The sequence below is a fragment of the Manis javanica genome, chromosome 16, assembly GCF_040802235.1.
Source record: "Manis javanica isolate MJ-LG chromosome 16, MJ_LKY, whole genome shotgun sequence".
Taxonomy (NCBI): Eukaryota; Metazoa; Chordata; class Mammalia; order Pholidota; family Manidae; genus Manis; species Manis javanica.
This window is the reverse complement of record NC_133171.1, coordinates 57091676-57103788: the sequence shown is the minus strand read 5'-3', so window position 1 is coordinate 57103788 and position 12113 is coordinate 57091676. Positions and strand designations below refer to the sequence as shown.

General features: G+C 54.1%; 1 protein-coding gene across 7 annotated transcripts in view; it reads right to left on the bottom strand.

The window, feature by feature from the left end:
• Positions 1-12113, bottom strand: part of GRM4 (glutamate metabotropic receptor 4) — a 213852-nt gene that overhangs the window by 28014 nt on the left and 173725 nt on the right. For all 7 annotated transcript variants that reach the window (XM_073224122.1, XM_037000768.2, XM_037000766.2 and 4 more), the window contains one exon: positions 11076-11216. In XM_073224122.1, coding sequence (XP_073080223.1) covers positions 11076-11216 — 141 coding nt within the window. The remainder of the gene's footprint in view (positions 1-11075; positions 11217-12113) is intronic.

Genomic DNA, 12113 nt, shown 5'->3' with positions numbered 1-12113 from the left:
TCAGGGCTGGAGACGGGATGGGCTTTGCGGCTACCCACGTGGCCCTCATGGCCAGCCAAGCCCCTCACGACCCACTATCACTGCACTGCATTTGCAGGAGCCTGGGCTCTAGGTCCAGACTGTCTAGGCCAGAACCCCAGGCCACCAGCTCCAGCTGTGTGACCTTGGACCTGTCACTTCATCCCCCAGGCTTGTTTCTTCACCTGCAAAATGAGGATAATGGTGGGACTTACCTCGTGGGATAGGTCCCTGTGACGATTAATGGACTAATGTTCACAACAGGTCATAGAGAGAGGCCTGGAGCTTTCCGAGTGCTACAAAAGTGTGTTAAACACCCCAGGGTACAATCAGGTATAAGTCCCACCCTGCTGAGTTGCTGCATTGCTTCTGGGCCACAGAGCTTTGCTTACAGGCCTATTTCTAGGCCAAGGCTCAAATGAGACAGGAAAGAACATGAAAGGCAACTTCTCCAGCTTCACCAGCCTGCCCTCTTGTCCAGTGCTTCTCATCACAAGGTTCTGAGAGCCGGGAGAGAATTCCAAGTCCAAGGGGTGACACAGGGGGCTGGGGCAGGGTCACCTGGAGCCCCCCTTGCCCTGCCCCCACCCCCTGCCAGCCCCTAGGTCCTGCTCTCTGCAGCCTGAAGAGCAAACAATGCACTCAACTCCCCCACAGCTCCCATCACACCCTCATTTCATATGGATGAGAAACTAAATTATTAACCAGGGTGGAGGGAGGGCTGTGGCCACTGCAGAGGAGGCAGCTCCCTCCCAAGGCCAAGGACACGTGGGTGATGGACCCTGGCTGCACCTTCCGACTGAGCTGCTCCCAGCCTCTGCTCTCCCCATCTCCCCAGGAGTCCCTCCTCGGCGGGTCCAGTTGAAGAGGCATCCATCCCTGGGCCACTCGGGCTGGCACTGGGCTCACAAAGCCGCCTGCACCGACCCTGGAAGGAGGATGACCCCGAGAAGCACCCTCAACAGGGGAGCCTGCCTCTGCCTGGGGCGGCCCCCATGGTCAGGACTCTGGGGTCCTGGGGCCTGTCAGCAGCCCATGAGTGCTGCCACTCCAGAATCTCTCCCCCAGAGTTGTCACAGTGCCAGTCACAGACTTTTCGAGACTGCTCAACACACTTTCACACCCTTGACTTTTGTCTCAAGTCTAGCCCCAGTTACAGATGAGAAAATGGGTGTGGTGAGGTGACCTGCAGAGGACCTCTATTTATAAGGCTGCCCAGGCTTCAAGAATGTCCTCCACACACACACACACACACACACACACACACACACATGCATACCCCTCAAGCCCCAAGCACCCTTCCGCTGAGCCCCACAGGAGGCAACAATGACAGAGCCCAAATGTACTCAGATTATGGGGCTACGAAGGCAGGAATCAAACACAACTTGAATAAGGACAAGCTGCTCTTTCCTGAATGTATGAAGCTGTGCCCATAACCTGCACAGCCCTGCACACACTCCCCGATTCCTCAGCAAATAGCCCTACAGGGTGGCTGGCGCTCACTGAGTGCCTTCACATGCCTGGCATTTTGTCTTCCACCAAGGCTCTGGGAGGTCAGCTGGACTGGCCCTCCTCACAGAGGAGGTAACTGAGGTTTGCAGGTGACTGAGTGATGTACCCAGAGTCTCACAGGAATCCTGGCCCCTAGCAGGTAATCATACATACCCGGGGATTGGCCTGGCCAGTAAATGGCAGAGCTGGGATTTGAACCTGGATCTCTATGGCTCCAAAAGAGTTTCCGCCATCCTGAATTGTCCCTCCCCTTCTCAATCCACCCAGCTCTTGACCTGCCTCCTTTCCCCTTCTCTGGAGCCCAGGACTTACCCCAACAGTCTGGCCAGGCTTAACCAGATATTAAGGATCCCTGTCTGCATGGCTGAGAGGAGGTGGTGGCTGTAAAGGGAAAGGGGGTCAGAAAACCCCATCTTGTGGGTGGGCAGGACTCCCAGGCCTAGGCAGGGGTACCACAATTCTGGAAGGAAGCGAAACACACATTTCTGAGAGTGACTAGAGGAGATAAACTCCAGACACGTGGCAGCAATGACAGCAGCAACAGTTTGAAGATGTCCTAATTGTGTCCTGGGGTACAGTGAGCCAGAGATGCATTTGGCTCTGCTATGGGTGACCGCCAGCCAGGGTACCATTGGGAGAGGATTTTATCCATCAAAACTCTGCAGCTATGGTTACTATGATGACTGCAGCCTTTGTCTGCTGGTTGTAAATTGTAACTGAAGTGAGTTTTCAAGGTTGAAATAATCAGAGTTCCTCCTTGTCTCCCTGCATCATCTCTCTACAACTCACCCCACCCTGCCACAATCCTCCTGAGTCCTCCGTGCACGCACACACACACATTCTTCAAGTCACTCCCTCACATAAAGGTATACAAAAATCAACCACTATATACTCACACATTTTCACATCCACACATGCAGAGTACCAACACACAACCCTCCCTGCATTTACATGTGTATACAGAGGTCTATACACACAGCCATGCGCAAACATATCAACACAAGTGTACATATAAACACATATAATATATATACAGCTATACAACTGGCACAACGCTCATACAGCATGTGGGCATTCAGCTACTACCAAGTTCAGGGCTCAGTCCTGCTGGGGAGACTGCGTAGATATGCCTCAGGGTTGTCCCATCTGTAGGGACAAATACCCCAGTTTATGCCAGACTTAGGCTGAGGGCTGTTCCCAAGGCTATTGACTCCATTGGCAAAGATGGATGGTGAGCCCCAAGGGGACCCAGGAACACCAGCAGTGTCTGCATTCACAGGTCCAGGTTCATGCGTGGAATCCAGCATAGTTATATGTGCATGCCACACACATCTACACATATGAAAATTTGCATTTACATAAAAACAAAGCAAAATACATTTTTCATCTTTGGGGCAAGCTTCTGGGGAGTAGGATAAGAGGGGCCAGAACCCCTCCCACAGACAGCTGTCTGGTGCAGTCTGCCTAGCAGACACAGCTGACCCAGACTCCTGACTCTGCCATGGACAGCTATATGATCCAGGTCAAGTAAAATTCACACTCCTCAGATGTAAATCCAGGGTAATAATACCTACCTGGAGGGCCAGCATGAGGATTCAAGGAGATAGACATAAAACACACAGCATCATGCCTTGTACACAGAGTGCTCTAGAAGCCTCAGGTTTCCCTTTCCTCCCTGTCACTCATGTCCCGGTAATTCCTCACCCAGCCCAAGGCCTCCCCTCCATCCTGTCTGCAGCCCGGCACATGAGATGAGCGTAACAGGGGCCCAGGTCAGCTCACCCGCTGGTACACAGGTGGGGGAGAAAGCTGCCCCACTGTGCCTCCTGGCCATTTCCCAACTGCCTGGCCGCCTGTGGTGGGGCCATTCTGTCACCTCCCTGAAACACGTCCACCTGAGGGCCCACGGAGTCCTGCTCTCAAGGCGAAGCTCCAGCGCCCACCCTCTGCCCCTTCTGCCTGGCATCCCCTGAAGTCACGTGGTTGGCTCTCCCTCTTCCAGATCACACTCTTGTTCTTCAGCCCCATGCCACTGTTCTGCCGGCCCCTTCCCTTGAATTTCTGACCCCCATCACAGCACCTGCTCTCCAGTCTGGGGTATCTCGAAACTATTCAGCCTGGTCCCCTCCATTCCTAGGTCTGTTCCCCCAAACTTGGCCCCAGCTGTTGGCCAACTCCTGTCTCAAAGAACGCTGAACCAGCCCAGGTGTCTTGAGGGATCACTACCTCGGGTGAGGAGAAGTAACTTGCCCAGCAGGGGTGGGCCCCTGACTCCCTCAGCTGTTCCCTTTCTGGCTGAGAGCTCTGTGGGGATCTAGCCCAGGGCTCCTCAACCTGGAGCCAGCCACAGGCCCCTTCAGAAGAAAAACAATTCTTGTAGACCCTCAAGAATACAAACCCAGGGTGAAAATACTGACACCTGGCTCTGACAATGAATTCCAATTGCACATGATCACAGCAGCAGAGAAGTTGTGTCTTTGCAATTGGTAAAGATCACTTCTGGATGGCCACTGAATGAAAATACAAAGTTCAAGAATTGTCATGGAATTCCTGGGTTCCTGAAAATCCAGCCTCAGGAATCTGTCCCCAGATGTCCACAGAACCCAGTTTGAGAAACAGGACATGTGTGTCACAGCCAGATGGAAGCAGCGTAAACCTCCCCATTCAGCCTCTTGCAGGCCTGGCAAGCTGCCTAGGATCTCTGGGCCTTGGTCCCCATGTCTGTGAAATGAGGCTGGCACCGGGGACCGCAGAGGACAGCGATCCCTGCAGCAGAGGCCGCAGCTGGCGCCTGCACAGGCCAGCTCCTGGGAGGAGCATTCTCTGCCCCTCGCTTGCTCTGAGGCCCGTGCACCTAAGCCTGGGAGCCTGGCCTTAGCTTCCTAGACAGGGTAGAACGAGGGCCAGAATCACGGCGGGGAGGCCTTGGGGGTGGAGGCAGCCCTGGGGGTCAAAACCACCATCAGCACTTCCCCCGGTGGAGGTCCCCTCTCCCTCCTCACCCAGCCAGGTCCCTCGGCCTTCCAGCAGCATCAGTATCCCACTCCAGATCTTTCCATCAATAGGACATACAACTGTAATTTCTCCCATTTAAACAAACAGAACCCTCTTTTGACCCCACTGCTCCCCCAGCTCACTTTCCTCTTTCTTCCCTCATTCCTAACAAACCTCCTCAACCATCATCAATCTCTCCCCTCCATTTCTGACCAACTCGTCAGGGTTTTACACCCAACTCTCCAAAGAACCTCCATGTTACGAAGTCTGAGGCTCCATTCTCAGTCCTCATCCTACGTGGTCCCTCGACATCATGTGCCCGGACCCCATGCTCTGGTTTTCCTCCCGTCTCCCTGGCTGACCCTTCTCAGCCCTTGTCAGCTAACCCCTCGCCCACATCCTGCATGCAGGGCACAGTCCGTAGACCTGGAACTACACTCACTCCCTGTGGTGCTCCCAGTCCCATCTGTATGCTGACAACTCCCAGGATTACAAGGCCAGCGGGGCCTCTCTCCACTTCAGCTCCCGCTCCCCCCAGTGCACGGTGCCTGACAGGCAGCTCGCTCTCCACGCATCCTAACCTGAGCTCCTGACTGCCAGCCTGACCCTCGTCCCCACATCTCAGGGCATGGCTAGGAACCTTACAGTCATCCTCGATGTCCTGTCCTCTTTCTCTGACCTGAAATCCTTCAGCAAACTGTGGCCACTGAAAAATATAAAGAATCTGACCCCTTCTCACCACCTCCATAGTCACCACCCTCCTGCACATGCCCATTCCTCCCACCTGAACTACAGCCCCAGCCTCCTCACCAGTCTCCCGGTCTACCCTCACCCTACCTCCTCCAGGCAGCAGCCAGAGTGAGCCTGTGAGAAGAGAAGTTGGATCACATCAGTCCTCTTTCAAACCCTGCAATGGCTTTGTCTCTTTCTGCATAAAAAATTAAGTCCTTACACATTGCCTACTGGGCCCACGTGGTCTATACCACTTGCCCCACCTCCCTGACCTCATCTACCTCTTGCTCTCTCTGCCTTAACCACTGGGCTTCCTCACTGCTCTCCCAGACCTGTGTGGTATGTGCCTACCTCAGGGCCTTTGTACATGCTGTGCCCTCTACCTGACATGCTCTTTCCAAGTGTCCACATGGCTCACTCTCTCTCTCTCTGCATATAGGTCTTTGCTCAAGTCTCACCTTCTCAGTGACGACTTCTGACCTCGTGATTTAAAAGCACAGCTTCCCTGGTCTCCCAGCACCCTCAAGTTCCCTCCCAAGAGGCTTCCTGGGGCTACCCCACCATTCACCATGTCTGCCAGGCTGCATTGTCTCCCACCTACAGCAGGAGCTCCCCAGGGAGGTCTGTCCCTCACAGAGTCCAGCACAGGGTGAGGCACACTATCAGCCTCTTCGTAAATGCCAGTTGAACAGGCAAGAAGCATCCCTGACAGAAGGGTCGAGGGTCCCTCCGGCCACCATGCAGCTGATGGCTTGAGTAAATGTGATTTCCTCTAACAGGTGGAACACCCTAGCACATAGTATGTGACTCCAAATGTTGGTCTTCCTTCCTTTCTCCAGAAAGGATGCTTGCTCAGGTTCCTTTGGAAATGTGGAGTTGGGAATATCCTTCAAAGCCAGGCTGGAAGAGGAGAGCCCTGGGGCTAGAACATCAGCTAGTCTGAGGCAAGACATCTCTGCAGCCAGATGGTCAGATTCAAACCCTAGCTCTGCTACTTACTACCTTGTGACCTTGGGCAAGTCTTTAACGGCTCTGTGCCTCAGTTCCCTCATCTGTAAAATGGGTTGCTGTGAAGGTTAAACTCAAAACATTATAACAAAGCTTGATAAGTGATAAATGCTATATAAATATTAGCTGTTATTGTTGTAGTTACTGCTATTAGCCTAGGCTGGGTGATCGGCATCTCCCCATACACCCCCAGCTGCCGTGCAGCTGCCATCCCTCTCAGAGCTGCCAGCCCCCGCAAGCAACAGACAGTAAATTTCTCCTATCTCCTCATAAACCGGGCCTTCCTCCGCTCAGCCATCACCTGGCTGGCAGTGCTGTCAAAAAGACGGATGCCACATCTGTCTTGTTTATGACTTTAATTCCCAAACCCCATTCTGCAGGCTCCCAGGGAAGGGGCCAGGAGAGGAGGAGAGAGGCAGGCACTGCCTTCCTGTGGGCCTTGACAGCTGCAGAGACTTCTTGCTCAGTGACCCTTACCTCGCTCAGGTGTGGGGCAATCCATGGGCAATCTGCAAGTACTTCCTGCAGACCACCTCCAAGCCCTCTCCGGAAAATCATGCGGGAGGCAGCTCTGCTGGGGAGGGATGGAAGGGGGTGATAGGATTCCCATTCTACAGATGAGGAAACTGAGGCCCGAAGAAGAGGCAAAGTGATCTACCCACAATCACACTGCTGCAAAGTGGCAGAACCAGGTTTCACACCCAGGTCTGCAGGACTCTCACAGCTGTCTGCTTGAGAAAGAACGGGTACCCCACCCACACCCCCTCACCCTTGCTACCTGGAGACACACCAGCCAATCCCCAGCTGCCAGCATCTACTGATTTTCAGAGACTTTGGTCGCAGCAGCCCCCTGCTCTGCCGTCTGGCAGGCTAGTGGTGCTGAGGGATTGGCGCCCGCCAGGAGCAGCCTGTGGGACTAGAACAGGCAGAGGCCCCTGTTGTATCTGACAGCCCGGAGGGGCCAGTGCTGATGGGGCAGGCATCCTACAAGAGAGCAGGAAGCCAGGCTCTGGAAACAGAGTTGGGGAGCTCAATACAGAGCCAGGCTATGCTGGCGGGGGACAAAAGTGAGGGGTCAGGCAGAGTGGAAGGAACGGAAGCAGGAGAAGCAGGCCACCAGCTGTAGAGCCAGGCTGCCTGGGTGTGAATTCAGTTCTGCCGATTCTCCAGCACTATCATGGTTTAACATTGCCTCAGCGTCCCTTTCTGTGAAATGGATGCAACACGTGTGACAGCCTATACCATCCCCCCTCAGGAGGGTGCCCTCCCTCATCTGGGATCCTGCAGTTGACAGCATCAGCACTGACAGACTTGGGTTCTTAAATTACCCAGCTGCCTGGAGATCTCATCTCTCCCTCTCCCTACATCAACACTGTATCAGCACCTACCATATGCATCACTTTTCAGACAGCCTCTTCATATACTTCACCTCCAATCCTCACAACAACCCACTAAGATGGGTGCTGTCTTCTCTCTTCTAGACAAGCTTCTGAGACTCAGAAAGGTTAAATAACTAGTCTGAGGTCACACAGCAGGGAGGAGGCAGTCAGATCCAGACTGCAGGGTAAGTCCTTCCTCTGCCACCCATACCCCGGTGTGGGCCCAGAGCCAGCACTCAGACGGGGGTGGGGGTGGGGGTCACCCCAGCCCTCCTGGCCTAAGGGAGGGCTCAGCTCAAACCGGGGCAGGGGTGTGGGAAGCCAGAGCTGCCTCCCCTCACCCCGGGTGGGTCTCAGGTCCCACAGACATTCCCAGCAGCTCCTCCCCTGCTCACCTCACCCAAGATGGACGGGCTCACAGTGCCTGACTTGGGGCCACACAGGGACTCGTACCAGCCTCTGCTGCGGTCCAAATGCAGCAAGGAGCCAGGTTAACTGTCAGGGGCTGTCCTTGCCCTCCTCCTCGGGACCCTGTGTGCCTTCCAGCCTCTGCCCCTCTGCTCACGCCCTCCCCCTGCCTGGGGTGCGTGTCTTCCTCCCTCCCCTCACTACTTCTCCTCTGAGCCAGGAGTTCCTACATTTTGCTGCACAGTAGAATCACCTGGGGCACTTTTTTAAAAGTCCTGATGCCCAGGTTACACCCAGTAGCAATTCAATCAGAATGTCTGGGGGTGGGAGTCAGGCATCAGTAATTTTAAAAGACCCCAGGTGAAGAGCATTCAGTGGCACGCTGTTGTTAAAAGAATTTGTGTTCTTTTTGCAGTGTTGTGTTGCAGGGATTTCCCATTGCTCTGCCACTTCCCAATCAGTTGAAGTCATACAAATGTTTTCTAAACTTTTATTGTATTACTGCAATAAATCTTTAACAGTAAAAAAAAAAAAGACCCCAGGTGATTCAAGGTGAACAAGACTTGGGAACGACTGCTCCCACACATTACCTGGGGAGCTTTAAATACCTCCAGGGCCCAGGCCCCACCACTGAGGTTCTGATTACGTGGGTCTGGGGATGGGGATACTGGTACAGTTTTAAAAGCTCCCAGGTGATTCTAATACACAGCCAGGCTTGGGAGCCACCATTTCATAGTCCACAAAGTTCCTCCATGAAAGCTTTCTCACTTCATCCCGAGACACGTTCTGGGCTGGCTTCACCATCAATCCCATTTCTCAGATGAGAAAGCAAAGGCCCAGAGAGGTCACAGAGCTTGCCTTAGGCTCAGAAAGAAGCTCTGCACTCTTTCAAATCCTGCTCTAGCTCTCCCTCCTCCACCTGCTCTGACAGTGAGTCCAAACACCTCCTTAAGTCTGCTACAGAGGGTGTCCCTCTCCCAGCTCACTGGCCAGGTGGGAAACACTTGCAAATCCTGACCCAAGGCTTGGGAGTCTGGACAGAGCCTACAGGGGCTAACCAAGGCCTTCTCCCATCCTGCCCCTTGCAGACCAAGAGGTGATTCCAGAAAGCCCATTGCCCTTGGTGGGTTAGACACTGGGGCCAGGATGCCCCAGTCATCCATACTGCCCCACTTCCAGTCTCACCTATCCCCCTCTCAAATCAGATCTGGTGACCTATAACCAGGATGGAGGTACAATTTTCCATCCCCACTGGGCACTTCTGAAAATAAAAGGGATGCTGTCAATAATGATGCCAGGAGAAAAGGAGAAAACAGGCTGCACAGTCACCCTCCCCAGCAGGGCTCAGCCTCCTGCACCCCGGCCTGCTGCACCTCTTATACCTCCGCTGTCATTTCTGCCCGATGAGGGCAACCACTGTGCAGCCTTGGGCATCTTGTCTGGCCTTTGTGACTCTCCATATAATCTTCTAGGATATGGAGATCATAAAAATCTCCAAAGTTGTGACAATGAAATGAGATGATGCCCTTAAAGTGTCTGGAACACAGCAGATGCACAATAAACAGCGGCATTTATGGTTATTAGTTCACCTAAAAACAGAAGCCCCCACGTAACATATACACACCCCTTCACCCTTAGATATACTGACTCATGCACATCCGTAGTCACACACACCAGTGTATGCACACACACTGTCACTTACACCCACATATGAGCTTGCCTGCTGTCCCCCCAGGGGATACTCATGGTCCTAAGTGGCCACAATCTCCAGTGGGCCATGGCCCCCAAAGGGCAGCATGCTCCCCACCTGCCCACCCACCTCATCATGATCCCTTCTCCCTTGGCCCTAGTGGGCCTCCCCACTGCAAAGACTCCATACAGCATGTCCCTGCAGCTGATCCAGTGGCCCTTGTTCATCTGGCCCACTGCTCAAGCTTCACCAATGAGTCCAGGATAATATAAAAGGGAGTGCATCATCCTTGCACAGGCATCACTCACATTGAGGGCCACCCAAGGTGCCCCCACTATCACTGAGGGGGTATCCTGCTGCAGAGCTACCCAGACCAAGAGCACACAAGGACCCACATCCCAGTGTGTACAAATGGGATGCACCACGACTACCCTAGGGGGCCAGAGCCTAGGGCTCAGACCTGGGGACAAATCCTGCTCTACCACGTTCCATCTATGGGAGCTCAGCTCCCTCACTTACCTTCCCAGAGCCTCTTTTCCAATCTGTAAAGTGGACCCATTGTCCCACCCTCCAGTGCTCATTCCATTCTATTCAGGACCCTGCTCAAATGTTACCTTTGCAGAAATCCATCTTCTTTCTTCATTTTATTTGTCTCTACTTCATGTTTTCTTTCTGATATGATCCATTGTTCACATATTAATCTTGTTTATTGTGTCTCCCCATTAGGATAAAAACTCCAAGAGATTTTTAACTCTCACTACTATAGACACAGGGCTTAGAACAGGGCCAGGCATGTCCTGGGAATCAAACTGGTGTTTGTTGAGTGACTGAGGAGACCACAAGGAGTCAAAGATGGTTTCTGTAAAGTGCTCAGACCGGTGAGCCTCAGGACAACCACACAGGGCAGCTGGGGCAGTTCTGTGGCTCCTCCTGGGGACGTCCAGATGAACCCCCAAGGGACCGCTCCTCTGCCAAGACCCAGGAGCCCCTTCCTCCACTCAGGATGACTTACCATCCAGGAAAGTACAGCAATTTCCTTGACCCTAAATCCTCCCACCCAAAAGCCTGGAGTAGGGCCCTGTATGGTCCTGGGCCCACCCCCTTGGGCCGCGACCCCTCAGCCTCCCAGCTGCCCCCTAAGGTGCAGGCCCACTCCCAACCCAGACCCTGCCATACGGGCCTTTCCCCAGACCCCCCCATACTGGGCGCCCTCAGCCTGCTCCCCACTCCCACCAGGCAGCCCCACAGCCCCACAGCCTCAGGGCCCACCCTGGCCCCGCCCCCTAAGGCCCTCCTGCGGCTCGTCCCAGGCCCCGCCCCGCGCGCCTGCTCACTGGTGCACTTCTTGACGTGGCTGCCCTTCTTGAGCGCGTGTCGGCTCAGCTTGCAATGGAAGTTGTCCTCCCAGAACTCGGCAAACCAGATGTTGCGCCGGTTGTTGTCCAGCGTGCGGCTGGAGAAGTAGCGGTCAAAGCCTGGCAGGGAACCAGGAGGTCAGGGCCTCGTGCCCTGCCAGCTCTTCCCCACCTGACCCCAGCCCTTCGGGCTTCCCGAGGGCTTAGAGAGGGCCCAGGCAAGGGGAGGGAGGAGGGAGTGCATCCGCCAATGCGGGGCTCAGCCAGAAAAAACAAAATGTGGAGCGTTTATATCATTCAAAATGAAAAGAGCTGTATTAAGTCCCAGGGGGAGCATGTGTAATCTTACAGCTGCTGCCTTTATGGAAGAGTAGTACATGATGAGGAGGTTTCCGCTCTTTTAACCACCAAAATGCTAACATTGGGCCTCTTTGAGAAGGAGCCATTTGGGGGTCCTGAGGTTAGACAGAGGCTGGTGGGGGCTGCCCAAATCTGCGAGCACCTGAGCTCTCTGGTTCTGAAGAGGAGAGGGGTCATGAACAGGCAGGGATGACCCAGATATACAGCAAGTCCAGGACCTCAGTCTTCTCCCTTCAAGTCCAGGAACTTCCCCATCGCTGACAGACACAGCCTCCTACTCCACATGCTCCAAGAGACTCATCAACTCTGCTCCAAGCCCAGAAAACCCCATCCCAGGGCAGGCAGGCTGGCAGTGAATAATGCCTTCTCTGTCCTCCCAGTGCCCCTTATGCACTGATGACTGTTCCATGTAATGTGCACAGTTGGCCAAACTGCTTGGGACAGACCAGAAGGCCTGAAATCCCATGGGGCCTGAAATCCCAAGTGGTGAGCTTCCTGACCACAGCATGGTCCAAGTAGAGGCTCAGTGACTGTCTTGTCAAAGCTGTGGAAGAAACGCTGGCATCGTTGGGGCAGTGGTCAGGAGCAGGGTTTACTTTGGCACCACTGACATGTTTTGTTGAGGGGGAGTGTCCTGCACATTGCACAAATTTAAGT